This window comes from Metopolophium dirhodum, chromosome 6 (assembly GCF_019925205.1).
Source record: "Metopolophium dirhodum isolate CAU chromosome 6, ASM1992520v1, whole genome shotgun sequence".
Taxonomy (NCBI): Eukaryota; Metazoa; Arthropoda; class Insecta; order Hemiptera; family Aphididae; genus Metopolophium; species Metopolophium dirhodum.
Genome location: NC_083565.1, coordinates 38,185,041 through 38,209,579, shown reverse-complemented (window position 1 = coordinate 38,209,579; position 24,539 = coordinate 38,185,041). Strand labels below are relative to the sequence as shown.

Below are 24,539 nucleotides of genomic sequence, written 5' to 3'. Positions count from 1 at the left end.
GACGCTTGGATGGTTTAAATTCACAATTGGACCAGGTTAGGGCCAATCCAAAAAGTTGCTCAGACAGGGGTTTTGAGATTTACGATAGATATTTTTGTTTATAAATGGTTTATATTATGTACAATTAACATATTATAACTGTTATATTTATCAATACAATATGCCTATGTAATGTGAGGTACACCACAGCCAAGATACACTAATGTAGCTTAATTTTATAATTTTCATTTTTCAATGAGATAACTGGATAAGTCTTATGTAAGATGGATGTGGGTTCATCCGAAGTTATGTAAAAATTATATCAATATATTCCTTGAGACTCGAAGGATATTTTCTCACATTAAATCTTTTTAGCTTAAGAAGAAGAAAATTGTTTCGTTTAACTAAATTTTTGCAACTGATTACCTACATATTATATTAATACAACAATAATTGTTGGTAATTATTGGAAAAAATAAGGAATATAGTATTACTTTTTTTAGATTCTGAGCGAGGCGATGTATTGATTATACAATGATTTGTGTTTTTTTAATTTTTTTTTATTTTTGTGTCTGTCAATACCTTTTAAGACAGTAAATATGCTTGGATTTTCTTCAACAGTTACTTATCTGATAAGAAAGTAAATCTAGTTGGTATTTTGACGGGGTCAAAAGTAAATTTTTCAGTTGTTTTCAAAAACGACGTGAAAAACAAAAGAAAAATTAAGGAAAAACGGGAATTTTTACTCAAAATTGATTTTTTACTTAATCGATTTTGATTTTGGGTTTAACACTAAAACAAATGATCGTAGGTACATGAAATTTCGACTGAATGTTTATATTAGCATTTTCTATACATGATAACATTTTCCAAATATTTTGATTTTTTAACAGACACTTTCAGTTACCATATTTTTTAGTTTTTTTTCTATAGATTAACATTTTATTTTACATTTTATTTGTTGATTAAAAAAGCTTGAACATTTTTAGAAGACTCCTCCTAGTATATTTTTTCAAAGGCAGATGAACAAAATTAAAAATCTATAGCCATAATTCTTTTTTAGAAGCATTTATAGTTCAAATAATGACAAAATACGTAAAAATGATTTGCAAAATTTCCAAATTATTTAGAGTTAGAAATTCATATAAAAATGTTTTTTAAATCTAAGATTTGAAAATGTAATACAAGAATTTTAGTGTGTTTGTCTACCTCTATCAAAAAAAACTATCAACAATAAAGTTAAATTAAATTTTTATGAGCGTTTGAAATTCATATTTTAACAACATTTGATATTCACTCGATTTCTCATGGAACGATTTTCTTATTTTGTTATAATTAAAAAACAAATAACTGTAGATACTTTAAAATTTTACTGAATGTCTGTATTAGCATTTTCTATATGCCTTAAAATTTTGAAAATAATTAGACTCTTTTTGAGCTGTTAACGGACATTGTCAGTTTTTAATTTTTTTAGATTTTTTTCTATAAGTATCAATGCAATTTTATTTGTCGGGTAAGAATGCGTGAAAATGTAATGCAAGGCTCCTGATATAATTTTACAATAGAAGCTTAAAAATATTAAATGATAAAAATACTTGCTATAACATTTGACTGCTTTATAAAATTCTAAAAAAAAGGTTATAGTTAATAAAAAAAGTGTTAGGTATATTACGAAGAAGGAGAGGGCAAGCTAGTTAACCTAATAATGTGTTTTTATCATAACAATTTTTTTTATTATGAACATTGTTATTATTGAGCCTAATTACTTGCTTTAAAGTTCAACCATAAATTTGGCATTATTTTAAGTATCACATTCTTACGTTAAGATTGATTATGAGTCAATTAAAATTAAGAGCATAAAGTTGGTTCTGCAGAACATAAACTTGCTATTTTAAGGTATCTTCGTTTGTAAGACAAGGTCATCGCATGTGGTTATGGCATACTCTTAATAATTAAGATGACATTTGTAATTTTTATAAGCGAGAAATTATTGGATAACTATGTTATACTTTATTTACTAGTAACATAATAAATTACATATTTAAACAAAATTAATACAATTCGTCCACTATAGAGCCTAATGGTTAAACTCATAGGCCATACCTAATATCTAGTGCCTCATAATGTAAATCTTAATCTAGTTATAGAGAATAAAATAAGCATAATATTGGGAATGCTTATAGCTTCTAAAGTTTTTTCTGTTGGAAATGTCACATAATAAGAAATCTTGTTACATTTCATAATATGTGTTGATAACTATTTCATTGAAATAACACCAATTCTATGAATTCAAATTGTAATTATCTATTTTAAGTTTGTCCATAAATACGAATAAGCGATTTATATCAATATGTAATGAAAAAAATAAAATATACTCACCATCTTTACGTTCATCTGCGCTTAATGCATCTATATTTCCAATAATATAAACTATATAACAGAAAGCTAAGATAATAATAGGTTTGACCATGTTTGTAGGCAACAAAATTAATTTTATAATAACTTCAGTGTTGAATAACACTCATCAAGAATGATATTAAAAATTACTCAACAACAATATCTAATAGGTTATTCTGCAAAAACAAAAAATGTGTATTTATATTAGGCAACAAAATAAAACAATTGGGAAAACAGTAGTAGGTTAATACAATATTGTTGTTTACATAATACGCTCTGTACAGTTGTGCACATTCGACTGCCCATTTAATCGATAACGTGAAGTCTCCAAACAAACAAAAAATAATTAAAACCAGTTTTTGACAAAAACCGGTTTTTTCATTGGTGTCATGAAATAAAAATACTGTATATTATATGCATTTTTACAGAATGTCTATTGTACTTACAATTTTCAAAATATTTTGACTCTTTTAGAATATTTAGAATTTAATTATTATTTTTTAATTATTGACGATGACAAATTTTCGCTCGGTCGAAAAATTGAAAATTGAATAAAAAGTTCTTCATGAATTGTTGTCAGTGGAAATTTAAAATAAAGTTGAGCTTAAATCTACGATAAATTTTGAGATAAAAAATCCTTATGGGGTGACCGATTTTTTTTTTGAAAAGAGTGTTTATAAATACTGTTTAAAAAGATATCGGAAACATTTTGGAAATAATTGATTTCAAATTTATAGTCTTCTTAATGTACCTAACTAAGTTAGAATTTTGACATTTTTGAGTAAATGCATCGCGGGTGCTTTAAAAGTATGATAAATTGTTAATAATTTTTTCTTCACAAGAGCAACTCAAAAAATAGTATAAAGTTATATTTATTTAAATCGAAAACTGATACTAACAGGTACTTGTAACATAGGGTCAAAGTGTTGCTTAGACAACACCTTAAATATTATGGATGCGTGGAAATAATTTTAAAAAAAGGCCGTTTTATAGGTCAGTATAACAGCATTATGAGAAGTAGGTCACTTAAAATCATTTGAGCAACACCAATTATGTTTATGATAAGTACCACTAGCAAGGTAAAATAGTTAGTAAATAAATAACAAAATGAAATGCTATTATTACAATGTTAATGATTGTGAATACGAGACTAATTTATGATAGTTCATTATATGTGATATGTCTTGCAAAACAGACAGACATAATTTTATAAAATCATTTCACAATAGACCATGGGTTTTGAAAAAAGTCCAGTAAGAATTTCGATGCAGTTCCACTTGCACCGAACCATTGGCCGACTGTTTCCACTCTCCTACATTTTAGTAATGGTTTGGACTGGGAGAGTACGGCATGTATATATGTCTTTTCTCTTCATACAAGTTGACGTCTTGCTTTTCTCCGTTGGTCTCCCACTGAATCGTGTGGTCTAAGATGAGGTCTCATCCGTTCCTTTGATCTACCACTTTGTAATTCACCCTTCAGTCTTGAGTTACTCTTTCTCCGAATACTTAAGATTTTTCGCTCTAAATAGGTTGGTCAGAGAGGTATGGACTTTGTAATGGGCATAATTCCGAAGGAGTTCGGTCTTTAGGCATGATCCTCGTATGTGTGGCTAGGTTTCACTGATAATATTTGAAACGGAACTGACCCGTATCGGTCCGACCGTGAAGAACAAATAACTAATAAAATGGTAAACGTTTACATTATATCCTGTAAGTCATATATATATTTAATTAAAATATCCGTGCTTGGTAAATATATTCCCACCTTCTCCGGTTAGGTTAGAAAACCGGTTAGGGTAAACGTCGTGGTATCCGCTGTGTGAGCAGTTGTTTCGACGTGGATCCGTGCTGGCGTATAACTGTTGTGGTTCCTCCCTCGTCACCTTTCTGTCGGACTGTGGTTTGATTGGTATGGATGTAACTTCCTCGTCCTTGTCATCGTTGGTCTGCTGGTCCACAGAGAGAAGTATATATATATATATTTTATATTATATTATATATTTATATATACTATGGACAACTCGAATAAGTGCCGGTATGAAGTTATAAACTTCGGACAACTCAAGTAATCACTGCAGAGTAAAAAGGTCTAAAGGTCGGACAATTTGAGTAAATACCAATGAATAGAAAAAGGAATATAGATATATAGGTAACCACTATGTAGGAAAAATCGATTAACCACTTGTAGCCTAATCTATGAAATAAATAGTTCTGAATCTAAGGTGGGGAAAAAGTTATTTAGTGTTGTTGAAACTTATATGTTATCCTGTCCCTCGCCATGTTAGCTGATTTTTCTGTATTTCTCCTAGTGTACTGTGTATTTGGATATAGAACGATATCTACCGTCAGTCCATGGTGCACTCTGTTGATTCGTTCTTGCGTGATGTGTTTTTGTTTTTTCACCGCTATATCTTTGACCTTCCGCGTTACATATTCTCGTTACAGGCGAGATTCGTGCAATAGGGGCTACTGACACTCCTTCATCTACCACAGTTCGATATGGAGTTGTTTATTTTTTAACAATTTAAAAAAAAAGTTGAACATTTGACGTTTATGATATCGATTGAATTTTACATCAAAACAAATGTTTTTTAACTTGCAATATCACTGACCAGAAATTTCAAAAACTATTTGGTTTTTATCTGACAATGTGTTACGTTTGTAAATCAGCGAAAGTCGCTCCCATGATAAGAGCCGACGGTTGTGCTGTCAAGTTAGCTCTTCAAATATATATACATAATGCTAAAATAATATAGCTTGTGTCGTTAAATTGTCCTGACCCTGAAATTTAGGAGTTTACTTGCCAGGTTTGAAACATACAATTATAATAATTATGATCCTCTGCTACTCCGCATAGGTGTAAGTGTGTAACACTTGTGACTGACATCTAAACTTACTAGTGCAAACAGTTTGAGTTATTTCCATACGGAGCCTTCATATCAGTTGATTACATTATCGTATTTATTGCATCATTGCAAATCTAAAACAAAAATAATCAAAAATCCCAGTCATTGTTTCATGTTGTGTATTATTGACTGTAAATTCTTTAGAGCTCATTTTTGAGTTTGTGTGGGTTTCTAAAATGCAATAATATGCATATGAGTCCAAGGAGACTTTTCTTAGAGTATCCAAAGTAAGTCCAAAGCTGAGAGACGTTTAAGTGTAGATGTTGCATATAATATAAAACAAAACGAAGCTTGTCATACCCACTTGGTTGATCAATATCTGACTTTTTTTGTGTGTTCATACATATCATAATATTGGTATTTGTTTGTGATTGGACGATTGTTGTATCATATATTATTCATGGATGGTCGAGATGCGATTATTATTGAGTAATACCATGTGAGTTTAGGTAAGTCATGTGATATTGATTACCGTTATTAAATTGGCTTCTAAATACAGGTAGACAACATTTTACCCTTAATAAGTACCTTTAATTGTCTCCTAAGAATTTACCATTGAATTGGCTTCCTACGCTATATTGGAGGAGTTTTTAAAAACTAAACTTGTAGTTAGCTATAAAAATGAATTTTCCCTTTTCAATTAGCATTTTCTCGACTGAATTAATTTTTTCGCACTCTCACGAACACAGCGGAACTAGTAATAAAGTAAAATATTGCGGTCGTGGTCATCAAATATTAACAACAAAATAAAAGTAGTGCATTGAAGTCAATGTTAATCAATTGTTGTAGTAAATTACCACGATTAAGAAGATAAGACTAAATTCAATGAATATTTATATATAATATAGTATAGGTATATCCAGCATTATGTTATATTATTTGAGTACAAACTGCTAAGCTAGATTAGATTGACGTCGTAGAAGTAAACACGTATAATATGAGAAACCCTGAATAACCCTAAATAATAATATATTACAGTTCAAGTAGCCAATTCAATTAATATACATTTTTAAAGAGCCAATTCGAGGGTCTAATTCATATTTACCCAAAATTAGGAGCTTACTCAATGGTAGCTGATTATTGTTGCGTTATGCCGATGTGTTTTTATGAATTTTATGATCTAAGTTTAAATGGAATGTTAATTTCTATATAGAAAAAAAATGATTGCATTTAATTTAAAACATCCTAATACACTCGTGCTGGGAATATACTTCTTAACGTTTATTAATATTCTCATGTATAATAACATCATCAATTATAAGAAACAACTGGTGGTTGATAGCGACGCATAAACTCAATAATATAGGCCCAGCCCAAAACCAAGATATATTAATTATTTAGTGTCTTACAACATGCTGTTATTGATATGCAAAGGGGAAATTAATTTTGTTTCAAAAACTATACCTATGTTGCCCTATTTTTGTCACATCAACAGGAAAATGATATGATTTAAGTCAATCCTGAAACTTATGACATCTTCTTGTTTATTTAAGTTTATTTTTTTGACAAAAAAAAATCCATTTTACATTATATTCTCTATTTTATATTTAGTATCATAATAACTGCATTTAGATTACTCTTATGTAATTAAGTTATATAATAATATTATTTATTTATTAGTTTAACATGTCAATATAACTAAATTAGTACAAAATTCATATGGAGTTGTATGTTTACCTAAAAAAAAAATAACAGTTGATTTAATTTATTTTTTAATTATATTATAATAATATAGTAGCGATTAATAGTTTATTTGGGTATATAAGCAGGGTGTCTTGAGGATTTACTTTTAGTGTCTGTTTTTTTTTATTAGACTCAAAGAGACAAGGACAACGAATATTTTCTTTTTTATTTATTAATTTATTTTTGAAACAATTGAAGAATTTCGACCTTTCAACATTTTATTTTCATTAATCTCGTGATTTTTAATCACTTTTAATAAAAAACTGGTTTTGTCCGTGCAACGGGTCCCCCTCTACAGCTTATGGGTTTATCATCATTGGACACCCTGTAAATGATGTACCTACTATACTACGTATGAGTTGTATGTATTATAACTAGGTTAGAAATTATTACTTTTTTTATGATTAAAGAAAGTACGTAATTAAATTGAATAGGTAGGTAGTTAAGAATGGAGAATTGTGCATTCTAATAAAATGATTTTTTAATAAAAATATGAAATTTTAAATAATTAAAAATATTAATGTACTCTTAATATTTTCATTAGAATTTTTTTAGCATTTCAGAATTAATTTATATTTTGTTTATTATATTGGATATACAAATAATTTGAATAAACTTAATAATTATGTTTTTTCTACAAAATATTACCCATAAATATTAATTAGAGATTTACATGTATTTTATTTAATAATATAATAAATATTTAACTTACAAGGTGCTATAAATCACAACAAAAATTAAATAAATATACATGGGTCTAATCATTGAAAATGAGGTTTCAAAAATTGTTCAAACCTCATTGGAACAACTTTCAAAAATCAGTACATAAATAATAAATATACAAGGTGTAACAGGAAGATCTAACAAATAATATTAATTTATTAAAAAAAAAATATTGTTATTAAAAAAAATTGTGATAACATACGCCTGTGAAACCTGGTCGTTAACTAAAGGTGATAGCAGAAGACTTATCACGTTCGAAAGGAAAGTGTTACGAACCATTTATGGACCAATCTTCAACCCAGAAACACAGACATACGAAAGAAGAAGCAACGAAAATATAAAGTCTCTTTATAATAAGCCAGACATACTCTACTTTATTAGGAAAAAACGACTAGAATGGTTCGGACATGTATGGAGGGCAGATGGACAATTAATTAAAAATGTACTTATCAATAAAATAAATAAAACGAGACCCCTAGGACGACCCAAAACCCGATGGATTGACGTAGTTGCCAAAGATATAGAAATGATAGACCAGGACGCAACTTTAGAGACAGCATATCAGAGAGAGAGGTGGAGAGAAATTTTGATGGCAGCGATGGTCCTGAATGGACCGCTAAGCTGAAGAAGAAGAAGAAGATTTAAAAAAATTATAAAAAATAATGTATTTACCTACTTGATTTAGAGAAATGTATTTAAATTTTTTTTTATACTAACAATGAAATTTGGTATTAATAATTTTTCCAAAAAAATTAATCAAATTTTTTACTTATATATTAATTATACACAAGTGTTTATAAATTATATTATAATATAAAAAAAAAAATTGATTAGAACAAAAGTTATTTTATCTGTCAAATCTTCCCGTTACATACTGTATATTATATTACAGTAAGTCATCAAATTGAACTTAAGCTAAATATTTATCAACATCTTTATTAATATTTGGTAGGTAGTTTATATTATAAATTTAATACTTACTTTCTTTGCTCTACTATTGTTTAAATTTGAACATCAATCTGGTCTATTTAATACAGAAATACATAATTTATTCTTATGATCTAAAACTAAAATATTTCTTTTTAGTATTTACCAAACGTTATTCACAGGACCTATGCTGTATGTTGTACAGAACGCTGATGTTGTTTTAAAGAAGTCTTTGAAAAAAATATAAAAATAACAGTTTAATTAGATTAAATTGTTTTTAATTTTAGTTGTGTATAATTTATAGTACCTACCAATTCATAGTCTTAGAGTATATTATATTATAATTTATAATAAATTAATCATACCTACTGAATCTGAGTTTTAGAGTATATTATATTCTAAATTATAATATAAAAATAATGCAAATTTTTTTAACATGTGAGAGTTATGTTTTATTGTTTAGTAACCAGTTTAATAATTACCTCCTAATTTACTCTCAGGTGAATAATAAATAACAAACATTTTCAGTGGATCTGAAACAATTTTAATTAGGTTCAAGTGAGAGTTTATTATTACTTTATAAATGCTAAATGTTATATTTGCATAGATAACTGCATTATACGCAGTAATTAATATACCTACGTGAATTATAAAGGAATAAAACATTAAATTATAATTATTATTATATATCATTTACAAAAAGAACTTACAATCAATAAGTTCACCATTATCCTCTTTCTCCTCTAATATAACATACAACATAAATACATAATATATTATCCTTCACTGCTTAATCGTTTTATAAAAGTGTATGTAAATAATAAAACAACAGAAATTAATATAACAGGCTAGTGGTGCTTGTAATATTATTATGATGATGTGTAATATTTTAATAATAATAATATGGAGAGATTTATCGAATATCTACGTATCGCACTAATCACACCACGTATAGGAAGAAAACTGCACACTATCATTAACTGTACTCTGTTCAGCGAGATATCTCGTTGCACACCTACGAAAACTGGTTCCCCACGCAACACCCAATACCCGCTACCTTCATAATTTCTCCTTCTACGATTGCTAGTTCGTGTGGCCGTTTTTTTACTTAGAAATTATACAGTAAGAATACAATTTATTGTACACCATCTCATAATGAATATTAATTCCATATTCTCTGATGCAGAATTATAATTATATAATATATCAAGTTATTGTCAAATAATAAAATGTAACGCTACATTATTATAAATATGTGACAGCCAGTAAGTATAAGTTTGTATTGTAAGTTGTAACAATCTAAAAGTATCAATTTGCATCGTAACAATTTAGAGATCACTCTACATATTATCTTTAATGCTTATTTTTTATATGATTAATGTGTTTTTGTCTTTGTGTTATGTGCCTACTAAATATTGTTTTATATTTGCCATTTAATCATCTATAAGCACAGTACCTAAGCATATTTTTTTTTTAAATATTAGGATATATTTTAAATAGTCATGTAAACTTACTCAATACATCTATTTGGGTTTGAAACTCTTCTTGGTTCCCATTCTGAACGAAATCATTGACTATAAGAGTGTATATTTTTATATATTTCACTTTGCTACTGTTTTTATATTTCAATATAATTCAATATAAACAACTTTAAATAATTGTAATAATTACAACATAAAAATCAGATTTTAATATTTTATGTATTAATTTAGCATGATAGTTGTCTCCCTCGAAATTAATCTACAAATCATTCCTGTACTAGCTAGCTTTTTATTCTAAACTAACACCAATAAATATTAGCAACAGTTCAGTGGATTCAGATCAGCTATGGGAACCTTCATAGTAACTAAATATGTATCATATAAACGTTATACGGACATAATATTATTATACTTTATATGAAAAGGACTGAAATATATCATAAATAAATATATAGCTAGAACAATCATATCCAAACCAAAAATAACTCTCACAAAATAAAATACAGAAATTCATGAAAAACCAAAAGTATTATGTTCTACAGCATATAATATGCTCATAATAATACGTATTGTAAAAGGTTAAGTTTATGATAAAACAGCCGGGAGGAATGTGATAAGATCGTTGTAATTGTAATATATGTATTAAACTTTTAATAGTTATAGGGGGATTGGTATATTCTAAATATCTGTATTGTAAAAATTACTCCTCATAGAACGACCGGTTATTGTGTCGTGTCTTTACTTATTCCTATGAGGTATAGACCAACGTCAATTTAAAAATAAATTTAAATTTTGTATTTTTGTTGCGATTTACAGCTTCTTGTAAGTTACGGTATTTATTATATTATAACATAAAATGCATTTAAATCTCAAATTTATATTCATGGGTATATATCGTGAAGAATAAACAATAAATGCAAAAAAAACGTATTAATGTAATAACATTAACTCCAGTACAGCCGCAATAATTGCAGTCTAAGGAGATTTTTGCTACTAGCTACCTCTGACATATTGCATTGATACATAATTTGACAATTGTTAGTTCGTGTAAATGTTAAATTAGTAAGGAATCCAACCAGAATACAATTTAATGCATATTGTTTCAAGTTTAAGAATTATTGTTATTGATTTTATTGTATGAACAATGTGAATTTGGATATTTGGATCAACCATTGTAATATACTTAATCATACTACTAAGTATTTATTATACTTAATCATAATTTGTATAAACCCAGTATATGTTATGAAATATTAAAATATAACATTGTATGTGCATGCATACTTACAGAATTCTTTTTCAAAACTATCAAGTGCTTCATCATCTTCAAACTGAATATCTATAAAAAGATAAATTATACATATTATATATAAATCTCAGTTTGTTTTTATAATTCAATAATATAATTCACTACAAATAATAGGATACCAAACTAATTTATAATCAACAAAAAAGGATTTATTAATTTTAGATCATAATACATAAGTTGAAATGGTATATGATGTAATAGCATGCCACTGCTTCTTAAAATAGAAACGTGTTATTTTAAACTGTAATATATTTGATTTCGTATTTATATGTTTATGATTTGTATTAAATATGGTTGGGGATGGAGTCAACCTTGGTGTCCCAGCGAACGTTGACTCTGAAAGTATTATTAGAATATAAAAGAATACGTTACAAATATTTAAAGTAAAACCGTTAGTTGAGTCAGGCCCGCTCAAACAAGTGGTGTCTGTTCACAACGTCTGTTTGGGTTAGTATGGCCTAAGCAGGTACACTTTGGGGGACTTGATATGTACGCTAGTCCTGCAAAGAATGGTTTTTAATTATTCCCGGACTCGGTCGTCCGAATTTTTATCCTTCAAACGAAGAAGTGTCTGAATGACGTGGTCTTCGATGCTTGTTGTTGGTTATCCGCGTCTCGAGAGTGATTCACCCGCACGCTTTTTAATGCAATCGGAAGTGACGGGTTATGCATGAAATCGAAGGGCTATTATCGAGTAAAGGTATTGACGTCTGCTTTATACAAGAGCCAGCAGTTGACAGTAAAGGGATCTATCTAAAGCCTAAAGCCGCCATCGTTATTGCGAATCCCGCTGTCGGTGTCTTGAGCTTGCACAGATCAGTACTCCCCATATAGCCGTAACCGTGCTAACAGTCGGAAACCTCAACTTAGCACTGATATCAGCGTATTTCCAATTTTCGGAACCAACTCAGACCCACGCTGACGCGCTCGCGTCCAAACTGGAAGCGGTGGGCGGCAACGTCCTCGTCTTTGTGGACGTGAACGCACGGTCTACGGTATAGCACGACCTTTTTACAGACGACAGCGGTGAAATTGTCGTGGACCTCGTCGGTCGGAAAAACTTTACGGTCCATAATCTAGCTGGCTACCCACCGAAATTTAGAAACCGTGGGTCCACGTGCTTGGATATCCCCCTTGCGTCTTATAGCGTGGGGGTGGAAAACTGGTACGCGGTCCACGATCTAACATCAAGTGACCACGTGCTCATAGGCTTCGATGTAATCCAGAACAGCGGGCGCCCGGCTGACAGACTGGAACCTTTTGTCAAATACAACTGGACAAAGGTGGTCTGGAGCGAGTTCCGTAAGATCTTGAGGGACCAAGTCAGTGCGAGGACAGCGGACCTGGAAAGTCCAGATGTCGAAGCGAGCCCAGCCGCACTCACAGAAGTGTTCAAAGCGACATGTGAAGTCCACATGAGCAAAGCTAAGACAGTGAAAAAGAAACCCCCTCCCTGGTGGAGCCAAAATTTGGAGACAGAATTGAGCGCTCTCAGAAGAAGGAAAGGCAGATTGAGAAATGCAAAGAACGCCTTTAGCAAGCGTGCAGTTCGCAAAGCGTATGCGAGACTGAAGCAAAGAAACCGGGTGAATTGCTTCAGGGCCAGGCGAGACATCTGGACATTGTTTGTTACCGACACAGGTAACAAAGAGCCTTGGGGCCCCGTCTACTCCTGGCTAAAGACTGGCGGCGTTAGACCATCTCAGAGCCTTCAATCGTCAAAACCTTTCGACGGTCGACGCCATGCATCACGCACTCGACTGGTCGAAAAGCAAGCCGGAAAGACACGTGATAGCCGTATTCCTGGACATTTCGGGCGCATTCGACTGTCTCTGGTGGGTCAGAATAGCGCCCGAGGGCCTCCTAGGGAGAACGCACAAGGCTTTAGCTGCAGCCGGACGGACTGGAAAAAGTTCAGAAAGACCTTAGCCGACAGGAGAGACGCTAGGATAAGGTGCCCGGACGTCGAGAGCAGTACGATAGCGCTCTCAGACGTGCTAAGAGAAGCGTGTGAAGCACACATGACTAAAAGACAGGAGACCAAGCATAGACCTCCTCCATGGTGGAACGGAACACTGGGCCGAGAATTGAGCACCCTCGGCCGTTGGAAGGTGAAACTCAGAAATGCCAGTAACGCATTCGAACGTCGGGCTGCGCGCGCCAAGTTCAAGAGGCTGAAAAAGGCTCATAAAAGAAACTGCTTCAGGGCCAGACGCAAAGCCTGGCGCGACTTCGTGACGGAGACGGGGAACGAGAAACCTTGGGGCCCCGTCTTCAAGTGGCTAAAGACAGGTGGTACTAGACCCTCTGAGAACCTTCCAACAGCCGTTCGCAAAAGCGACGGCACGTTCACCACGTCCCTAAGGGAAACCGGGGAAAAGCTGATGGATACCCTGGTTCCCTGTGACAGCTACGATAACGAAGGTCCTGAGCAGATAGCGGCCAGGACGGAGACGGGAGTGAGAGTCGGCTCCTTCAGTAAATGGTCTGAAAACTCTGGGCACATCGAACCCTGCGACGTTGAGGAGGTGAAAGGGGCCATATGGCGGATGGCACCTAAGAAGGCTCCGGGCATGGACGGTATAACGGCCGGAATCCTGAGGCAAGCCTGGCCGGTGCTCGGGCACAACATATCTGCGATATTTAACAATTGCCTCAGGGCGAAAAGATTCCCGAGCACATGGAAGGCGGCCAGGCTCGTGGTGATCAAGAAATCACCCGACAAAGAACCAGCGGAGGCCAAATCCTACCGTCCTATAAGCCTCCTACTCGTGTTATCCAAAGCACTCGAACATGTAATAGTAGACAGGATAAGACGCGAAACCAACGCGCGCATGTCGAAAAGGCAGTTCGGGTTCACGAAGAACCTCTCAACGGTCGACGCTATCCAACACGTCCTCGACTGGTCAAAGGAGAGAACAGAGAAGTACGTCCACGCGATCTTCCTGGACATCTCGGGCGCGTTCGACTGCCTTTGGTGGCCGCAACTAATAAAGGACATGGAGGCTGCTGGCTGCAGCGACGGCCTCATCGAGCTCACGAAAAGTTACCTCGACGGTCTTGCCAATCAGAAATGAAAATCGGCGACCAAGTCATAAGGAAAACCCTTACCAAGGGGTGCCCGCAGGGCAGCGAATATGGCCCTGACCTCTGGAAATACGCTGTAAATCCACTCCTGTCAGAGGTGCTGCCCATAGGTACAGAACTTGTCGCGTATGCAGATGATCTAGCACTGCTGATCTCGGGCAAAAACAGAGCCGAACTGACCGCGAGGGCAAACGCACTTCTCGAGAGAGCGTCGCTATGGGCGAAGCAGCGTAAACTTACGTTCTCAGCGGCAAAGTCACAAACACTGTGGCTGAAAGGATCGCTCTCCAAACCACTGGTCCTCCTTCTCGGAGCCGACAGAATAAAGCCAACTAAGTCGGCGAAATACCTCGGTGTTACGTTTGACGAAGGCGCAAAGTTCAGCGACCACCTGGCGGAAAAAGTGAAAAGCACGAAAGCCCTGTTCGGTCGCCTACACGGAGTCGCTAAGACCAACTGGGGATTGAAATCTGGAGCACCGCTCCTGATTTATAAAACGGTCTTCATACCGAAAATGAGTTACGCGGCCTCGGTGTGGGCCATGGACTGCATGTCGCTGGCTCACCTACGGGGCAGAGCAAACTCCGCCCAGAGACTACCGCTGCGGGCGATAACAGGAGCTTACAATACGACGTCAACGGTGGCGCTGCAGGTACTAGCGGGAGTCCCTCCCCTGGACCTGAAACTAAAAGAAATGGCAAAAACCGAGAAGGACAGGATCTTAGTGAGAAACGGCGCTATGACGGCTGTAGAGGCCGGCCACAACCTGTTAAATTATACGAGTGAAACCATCGACCTCTGGCAGCAGCGATGGGTCGCTATAGACAAGGGAAGGTGGACTTACGCCTGGTTCCCGAATATCCATCATCGGTTGGAGCGCACCTGGTGCGTCGCGGACTATTACACGTCGCAATTGATGACGGGCCACGGGGACTTTAACACGAAACTTCACATGTTCAACCTAAGAGGCGATGCAGCTTTGTCGCGGTCGTTATCGCAACGACCGCGGCGTCTCTATCGACGTCCGCGAGATCGCGACCGACAACCGGTCTGGCCGCCGCCTGTGGCACGGCCGCCGGCCCGGCCAGCGGCGGTGGCGACGGAAAACAGCTTAAGCCGAACCGTCGTCGACGAACCCACGCGCGATTATTAATTGTAACAAATTGTGATTCGAACTCTGAATAAAAGGTGCTTCACAGAAAAAGCGTGTGTCGTTATTGTGTTATTAAGTTTGCCCTAACTGTTCCAACACCTACATTGGCGCAGTCGAGTAAGGAGTAAGGTAAGTGCTAATTTTAATAAAAATAATTTTACGTAAATTAAAGTAAATTAGCACATATCGGGTTAAAAGAACCTACAATTTATAGGTGTCCTGATCATACCGGTTCCTAATATTTTTTTTATTCTGATTTTTTTTTTTTATTATAAATAAAATATTAAGGGCTTGTCCAATCTAAGGTGGTAAATTGTAGCAAAGTTTGCATAATTTAGCGTAATCCCTACAGTGCTAAACTTGGTTTAGGCTATTTATAGATTGGAAAGTACATATCTCTACCAGCGATAGCCCGAGTTACGTAATTTCGTATCCATTACGTAATTTCGTAATTTAATTAAGTATAGATAATAGCAATTAGATTTAATCTCCACAATGGGTGTTAAACGCATTAGTGAGTTAAATATTGTCGATATTAACAGGGAATTATTGAAACGTGGTATTGAGACCGGGGGGTCCAAGGCCGATAAACTCTTAGCATTAGAAGAGTATATTAGGGCTAAGGAAAATATGGATCCAGGATCAGTACGGTTTGGGGAAACTGACGAGACGTCAGCCCAGGTACCGGAAGGGAAAACATCGGAGGCTCTGAGTGGGGAGGATGAGGTCGACTCTGATAAGAATTTGATAAACCACTTCATGGAGCAGATGTTAGATAGACTGGAGGGGTTGGAAGCAACGGTCGACAAGCAGCAACTGACAATCGCTACTCTCAGCGAGAGCGTGGAACGCTTGGAGCGGGAGTTAGCCGAAGAAAAGCTTAGGTCGACCGAACGGGTGGAGCAAGCAAGTTGCTCATGCCGTGTAAATTCCCAACAACCATCAACCAGCGATATGTCCGGGGCAAATCAGATTTGCCCGGACAAAAGTCAAAATCTTCCGGTCAAAACTCAAAGTGTGAGTTTTGAGAGCCGATGGGCGAACATACGGAGCAGATTGACCGGGGAAAACCCGAGAAATCGGAGTGTTTCCGGAGTTTCCGGTAACCGGTCCGGAGTGTCCGGTGAAACGTCCGGAGTCTTCGGTAATCTGTCCGGAGTGTTCGGTGAAGGGTCCGGTAGAAGTCGTGAGGAAGCGTTACGGAGTAGTTTTTCCGGTGAAAAACGCGTGCATTTCCCGGATAGCCTGCTCATTCCTCAAAATGAGTTGAATATGGCCCGTGCGTCGATACCAGAGTTTGCCGGTAAGAGGGAGGAAGACCCGGTGCGGTTTTTGCTCCAGGCCGAGGCAATACTTGAAGAAACTGGTATCCACAAGGCTAGATGGGTGACCGTTTTGGCCCCTCAGCTTAAGGCACAGGCAGGAACATGGTGGGGAACCATGAGAGCGTTGGACTTACCATGGCAAGAGTTCAGGTCTGAACTATTGGAGAAGTTCAACGGGGACGAGTTGCAGTCGAGTCTGCAATCAGAATTGTTGAGCACCGCTCAGACCAAGACCGAAACACTGGGGGAGTACGTCCTACATAAGTACCAGTTGTATCGGAGGTTAAACCTTGGTCTGACAGAAGAAGCGGTGGTGATGACAGTGATTGGGCTCATGCGTGATGAATTTAGAATTCATGCACGTATACAGCGACTGAAATCGTTCAGCGAATTACGAGCGCTTGCCCATGTACTGGATGGTAGCAAGGCCGTAATGTCGGATAAGGCGGGAGTGAGCACCAGCGTACCACCAAAGTTAAAATGGTTGGATAAACGAAAAGCTGAGAGTGCTGAGAAATCCCAAGTGCCGAATCCGAAGCAACGACAATCTTCGGGAGCAGGGTGCAGGGTATGTGGTAGTCATGACCACTGGCAAGCTGCATGTCCAAAAAGAAAGTCGGAGTCGGGAAACGCCAAAACGACCGGCGGGACCGCCGGGTCCCGGCCGGCCAGGAAGTAACCGGCGGAAAAAGTACGAGTCGTCCGAAGAGAGGTAAGCAACGGAGTTCAAGTCGGGCAGTGAGTAACGTTCCGGTACAGGAACCACAAATTACAAGAACTGACCCGAAGAAACGGAACTTCGGAGCGTTACGGACCGGAGACTCGGGAAAGGACCCGAAGAAATCGGGTCAGAAGGGTTCTGAACCGGAGAAATCCGGTACGAACGGAATTCCTCCGGAGAAAAACTTTGGTCACCCGAAGATAACCTCCGGAGTGAAGAGTTGTCCGGTGAAAACCGTCGAGCCTCTAGGAAAACACCGGAGAAATCGCCGAATCCACCCGAGAAAACCCATTGAAAGCGACGTTCCGACAAAGGAACCACAGTTCGTGACAATGGACCGGGTAAATGGTTCGGTGATGGATACGGGTTCCGACCAGCTGGACAACAGGTCGGGAAAATCATTAAGGATCGAAAATGTTCCGGACAAAAGTGAAAGTTTCACCGAGGTGAGTAATTTTTCCAATAAAAATGTCGCGGACAGTATTTCAGGTGATGCGGAACAAGATGAGTTAACAAAGCAGTTGTTAATTTGTCCGGTCACATCCGAAGATTTTTCCGAGGAGTTTATTCCTGATCCACGGGAAAAGTGCAAGAGGAGAGACTCGGATACGGACTCAAAGTTTGAGTTGAGAAAACGCTTTTCGGATCTGCGGACCGGAGTATTAGAGTCTCCAGCCATTGCAACGGTGTCAACGGGGAAAACGAAAGTAACGGATGTTCCGTTACCGGCCATTGAACTAGAGTTTGCACTCGGGGCAGTAGTAGCGCTACTGGACTCCCAAGCGGCGAGGACATACGTCAAACCGTGGGTGGCAAAGAAGTTTGGCCGGAGTTTTACCGAAGAACTGGAGATTGTCCGGATGGCGGACGGTCGGACCCGAGAAATTACGGAGTTTTCCGAATTTCGGGCCCGGATAGTGGATCTGGAGGTAAGCTTTAGGGCCGCAGTGCTAGACAACCTAATTGGAGATGTCTTCCTGGGCCATGATTTCCTCGTGGAGCAACAAGTCGCTTGGGACTATAGCGGTTGCATAATCCACCTGGGGAAAGAAAGACGTGTTTCCGTGAGTTGGAGAAATCCAGTAACTCCGGTCACCGTAGGAGTGGACTTAACAACCGCAGGTTTACCCGAAGGAGAGTACGGTATGCGGGTCAAAGAAGTCCTATGCCAATATCCGGAGGTATTCTCCGGAGAGGTAGGCAGAACTCGGGTGATAGAGCACCAGATCCGTCTCAAGGATCCAAATCCGGTGGCTCTAAACGCTTACGGGTACTCCCGAGAGAAAAACGAGGTGATTGCCGAGATGGTGCGAGACATGGAGGAACAGGGTTTTGTCGAACCGAGCATATCTCCATGGGCTGCACCGGTGGTACTCGTGAAGAAAAAGGATGGTTCACGTAGATTTTGCGTTGACTATCGCCGTCTGAACATGCAGACGGAGTCGGACGCTCACCCGATGCCGGATCTCCATGACATGGTCCGAGGAATGGGTGGAGCGAAGATTTACAGCACCATGGATTTGAAATCAGGATACTGGCAGGTGGGTCTCTCACCAGAGACACGTCCACTCACGGCGTTTAGGACCCAAAGAGGATTATTCCAGTTCAGAGTAATGCCTTTTGGACTTAAAAACGCCCCCGCCACATTCTGCCGCTTGGTAAACGAAGTCTTCCGTGGGTTAGTTGGTAAATTTGTGTTGGTTTATTTAGATGATATCGTGGTATACTCCGAGGGTCCCGATCAACATCTAAACCACTTGCAGAGAGTCTTGGAGCGACTCCAGTCTTACGGTCTGACGTGCCAGCCGAAAAAATGTACATTCGGGGTGACACAGATCAAATTCCTAGGTCACGTCGTGGACGGTGAAGGAATAGACCGGGAGCCGGAAAAACTGACGGCGATTCAAGAATTACCGGTTCCAAAGAAGACTAAAGACGTGTTGCGGGTGTTAGGCGTTTGTGGTTGGTACAGTCAGTTCGTGCCGCACTACGCCGAGATCACAGCACCACTCACGAGTCTGTTGGCCAAAGGGACCAAATGGCGTTGGTCAGAAATTGAGCAAGAGGCGTTCCGGAAGTTGAAGGAGTCTTTGGTGTCCGCACCACGGCTCTGCCCTCCTCTTCCGGGTAAGCCATTCAACCTACAGACCGACGCGAGCGAAGTCGGAGTTGGTGCCGTGCTCTTCCAGCGGGGGGAGAGTGGTGACAGGAAAATCATTTCCTACGCCAGTAAAAAACTAAATCCAGCACAGGGAAGATACTCGGCAGTTGAGCGTGAATGTCTAGCCATAGTTTGGGCGGTTGACAGGTTCAGGCCGTATCTTGAGTCTGGTAAGTTTACGTTATTTACAGATAACGCGGCACTCCGATGGTTACAGCAAGCTCGCTGTACCAACAGCAAACTAACGCGATGGGCGCTACAACTCGGGGCTTTCGATTTTGAAATCCGGCACGTGCCCGGAGTAGAAAATGAAGCAGCCGACGCGCTATCCCGTTGTCCGGTGGGACCGAACACAGTGGACGAAGAATCGTTGGAGAACAATATCCACGATCCCCCAGTGATTCGGCCCGGAGTGTCCGGAGAAACTTCCGGAGTCTTCGGTGATCTGCCCGGCATGTCCGGAGGATCCGGTGTGGGTGTCACCCAGTGTGGAGCGATCCAGCCGAAGAGGAGTGACGGAAACGTCACATTGCAAGCTGTCCGAGAGTGGCAACAAAACGACCCGAACATACGGGAGTTAGTTGCCAAACTCTCTGGAGACGGTGCAAGGTTCGGTCGGCTCCGGAAGTTGTACGTCATCCGGGACAAGGTGTTGCACCGCCACCCTCGATCCATCGCGCTTGGAGAAGAGGGGGTGGTCGTCCCGGTAGACAAGGCCCAGGTTTTGCTACAAAGGTTTCACGACCATGAGGCAGCGAATCACCCAGGGTGGAAAGAAACGTACCGAAGTATAAAGAGTCGTTTCTTTTGGGCCGGTATGCGTGAAGCAGTGCGTAATTACGTGCGGGCGTGTGACGTCTGTGCACAGGTAAAACCACTGAATCGCAAACCAGAAGATCAGATATGCACCAGAGTCCCACGGCAACCTTGGGAGGTGCTGAGTATCGATCTTATGGGTCCATACCCACGAACGCAGCGGGGTAAGACAACGATTTTGGTGGTAACTGATTGTTACAGTCGCTGGGTAGAGGCGTACCCCTTAGGAAAGGCGACGACCAAATCGATTGTAGATACATTCGAACGGGAGTTGTTCCCACGGTTCGGATACCCGAGGGCATTATTGTCAGATAATGGCCCGCAGTTCGTGTCCAAGGCAATGGGAGACGCACTCAAGAGGTGGGGAGTGGAAGGATGGACGACCCCAATATACCACCCACGTGCCAACCCGGTAGAAAGGCGAAATCAAGAGTTGAAGAAAGGGTTGCGGACCTTACTCGTTGATAAGCCTCATCATCTGTGGGATGTCTACCTGCCACACGTGTTGTTCTCTGTAAGGAACAGAGAAAACCGAAACACTGGACAGTCGCCGGCCAAAATGATGTTTGGTCGGGAGATCAAGGCCCCCGGAGACTGGCAGCTCGAGTTGGCTGAAGAGTCGCCGGACGACGGCAAAGGTGGTCCGGAGGTGTCCGGAGCAGATCGGAACCCTTCGGTAGAAATCGAAGATCCTCCGGTGGAACCGGATGATGCTCCGGTGGGAGAGAGGGGTTACCCGGTGGGGTCCAGCCCCAAAAGCCCCAGTACCCATATAGCCCCAGAATCCCCGGGAAAAGACAATCTGTCAGTAGGGGATTGGGTATATTACAAAGCGCATCCGCAATCAAGTGCGGAGAAGCGTTTTCACGCGGGGTTCGCCCCGAAATGGTTAGGTCCGGTTAAGTTGGGTAAACCACTAGGGACCGGAGTGTTCTTGACGGAGGGTAAACACCCTACTAAGTTACATGTCTCAGCGATGAAGCGAGCTGTAGGACCGTCAGAGAACACTAACTAATCATACTTTGTTTCAGATGGCAGAACGCGCCAATAACCCCCCACCGAACCGCAACAACCGGCCATCCCGCGGCATGATTGCCGCGCATGTGGAAAAGCTCCGGGCAATGGCCGCGCAGTTGTTGCGGGAAGCCAGGAGGCTGTCGGGCGATGGTCCGGAGGACACGGTGAGCGGTTGGTCGGCCGAACGCGCGGCTACCGCGTCGTTCGGCCGGATACGAGCAAGCCCGACTGCATGGGCCTTGTTCGAGCGGGGTTTCGCCGAGGGACGCCGGTCCACTCGAGCGAACACCCCACAGCCCGAAGCCGCCAGGCCTAGGGCAGGACCGCCCGGACGAGTGCCACCTCGCCGAACAGCGACGGCGTACCAGCGCCACGACGTCCGGGATGGGCGTGGCCGGTTCAGGCGGCCAGCGGTTCGGCCACAAGCCGACCAGACCGACGAGCGGCCCATGGTACAGCCGCAAGCCCAGCAGCCCGTGGTGCCCCCGCCAACAGAGCCGCCAGCAGAGCAGCAGCTGGCCCAGCAGCCAGACACCCCGGAACAGCAGCTGGCCGCGGTGGAGCGGTGGATCCAGGCCATGGAGGTGACGCCCGGGGACCCAGTCATCCTCCCCGTGGACTAGGTTGCTCGGTCGCGTCTCGCGGACTCGGGGGGGAGTATGTCGCGGTCGTTATCGCAACGACCGCGGCGTCTCTATCGACGTCCGCGAGATCGCGACCGACAACCGGTCTGGCCGCCGCCTGTGGCACGGCCGCCGGCCCGGCCAGCGGCGGTGGCGACGGAAAACAGCTTAAGCCGAACCGTCGTCGACGAACCCACGCGCGATTATTAATTGTAACAAATTGTGATTCGAACTCTGAATAAAAGGTGCTTCACAGAAAAAGCGTGTGTCGTTATTGTGTTATTAAGTTTGCCCTAACTGTTCCAACACCTACAGCTTGCAGTTGCGGGTCTCCGAACCAGACCGCCGAGCATCTGCTGTTTGAATGCCCTCTTGCTGACCAGGATAGAAATAAACTCGAGCTCACGGTGCGAGCGGCCGGTGCGGACTGGCCGTGTGAGCCCGAGTTCATGACCAGATCCGAGGTCTTGTTCCAGGCGGTGAAACAGTTTGCACACGCAACACTGAGCCGCTCTGAGGAAGGACGTGCCCGTTAGACGTGATTCGGCGTTAAAGTAAGATTCCGACACGGGGCCTCTGGAAACACAGTACCCGGAGGCCAGAGGGAAGAGGGATACCTCTCTAATCCGCACGGGGCTCACCCGTCCGAGTGACATATCAGCGCTAAAAACGGCGTGGAAAAATGTTGCGACACACCGGCGGAGGCAATTAAGCGAGGGAACGTGACGGAAGGGCTGGACCAAAGCAACCGCGGGCAGGCACCTCAAATTTTTCCTGTCCGCGGCCTTAGTAGAAGGGGAGGTTTTTGCCTGGGTCGAATCCAGCGCTCGCCGACGCGGTTATACGAAACCCACCGATCTATCTCGTACGAGAGTAGCCGGCGGGGGACCGTCAGCCTGGCGCCAGGGCGCCCTGACGCAACCCGTCGGAGGGATGTTTCCGCGTCACCCAAAGGCGTGAAGGAGCCGCCCTCGAGACATATGGCTAATGGTGTAAAAACCCCCGAGTTGCCGGCCTTATAACTCCCCGTCACACAGTGGTTAGTAATGTCTCTGGTGGGTAGCCTGGCGCCTGGGCGCCCTGACGAAACCCGTCGAAGGGTTGTGACCGCGTCGTCAAAAGGCGTGAAGTAGCCGCCCTCGCGACATATGGCTAATGGTGTAAAAACCCCCGAGGGAATGGTCTTATACTCCCCGTCACACAGTCGGTTAATCAATGTCTCTGGTGGGTGCAGTTAGTTATGGACATACGGAGTGCAGGATGCCGCAGTGGGCTGGTCAAACTGATAAAGAGTTACCTACACGGCCGGCAGGCTCTTATGCAAATTGGTGACCGAACAATAACGAGAACCTTAACAAAGGGATATCCACAAGGGTCGGAATACGGACCAGATCTCTGGAAACAAGCCGTGAATCCCCTTACGAAAGAAGACCCACAGGTACCGAGCTAATTGCATATGCGGACGATCTTGCCTTACTAATCTCTGGTGAAAACCAGGCAGAGTTAGATCGTTGCTATGGGGAAAATAGCGTAAACTAACCTTTTCCGCGACCAAGTCGCAGACCCATTGGCTGAAAGGGAGTCTGATTAAGCCACTGGACAATCTCCGGCTTGGTGGATATAAAATCGAGCCTACTGTCGAGACTAAATACCTCGGCGTCACATTCGATGACAAAAGAAAATTTAGCGTCCATCTAACGGAAAAAGCGAAGAGCTCAGCAGCGCTGTTCAGCCAGCTAAGTGGTATAGCCAAAACTAAGTGGGGTATAAAGAAGGATATAACTAAGAACCTGTATAAAACAGTGTTCATACCACAGAAGAGCTACACGGCCTCAGCGTGGGCCCCGAAGTGTATGCCCGACGGGCACCACCGGGGAAGGGCAAAGAGTGCCCAAAAGAACCCACTTAGGGTGATCACAAGTGCGTATAACACAACCTCGACAATGGCGGAGCATCTGCTGATGGAATGACCACTTGCGAACAAAGCTAGAATAAAACTCAAAGTAGCAGTACAAGCAGCCAGTGTGGTCTTGCCGTGCAACTTAGAGTTCATGACAAGCACCGAGGTCGTGTTCCGGGCCCTAACCGTATTTGCTCACGATGCATTAGAGGGCGCCGATGAAGGATTACCTCGGTAGACGCAAATGGTGATATATGTAAAATTCCAGTGGCGAGGCCCTGCTACAAACAGCAGCCAAGGGAAAGAGGGATACCCTTCTAAGCCACACG

At 40.7% G+C, this 24,539-nt stretch overlaps 1 protein-coding gene across 1 annotated transcript in view; it reads right to left on the bottom strand.

The window, feature by feature from the left end:
• Nucleotides 1–10,117: 10,117 nt before the first annotated feature.
• LOC132947793 (uncharacterized) overlaps nt 10,118–24,539 on the bottom strand; it is a 30,556-nt gene continuing 16,134 nt past the window's right edge. Inside the window, exons 5-6 of the mRNA XM_061018026.1 lie at nt 11,387–11,437; nt 10,118–10,191 (exon numbers count right to left, since the gene is read on the bottom strand). Coding sequence (XP_060874009.1) covers nt 10,118–10,191; nt 11,387–11,437 — 125 coding nt within the window. The remainder of the gene's footprint in view (nt 10,192–11,386; nt 11,438–24,539) is intronic.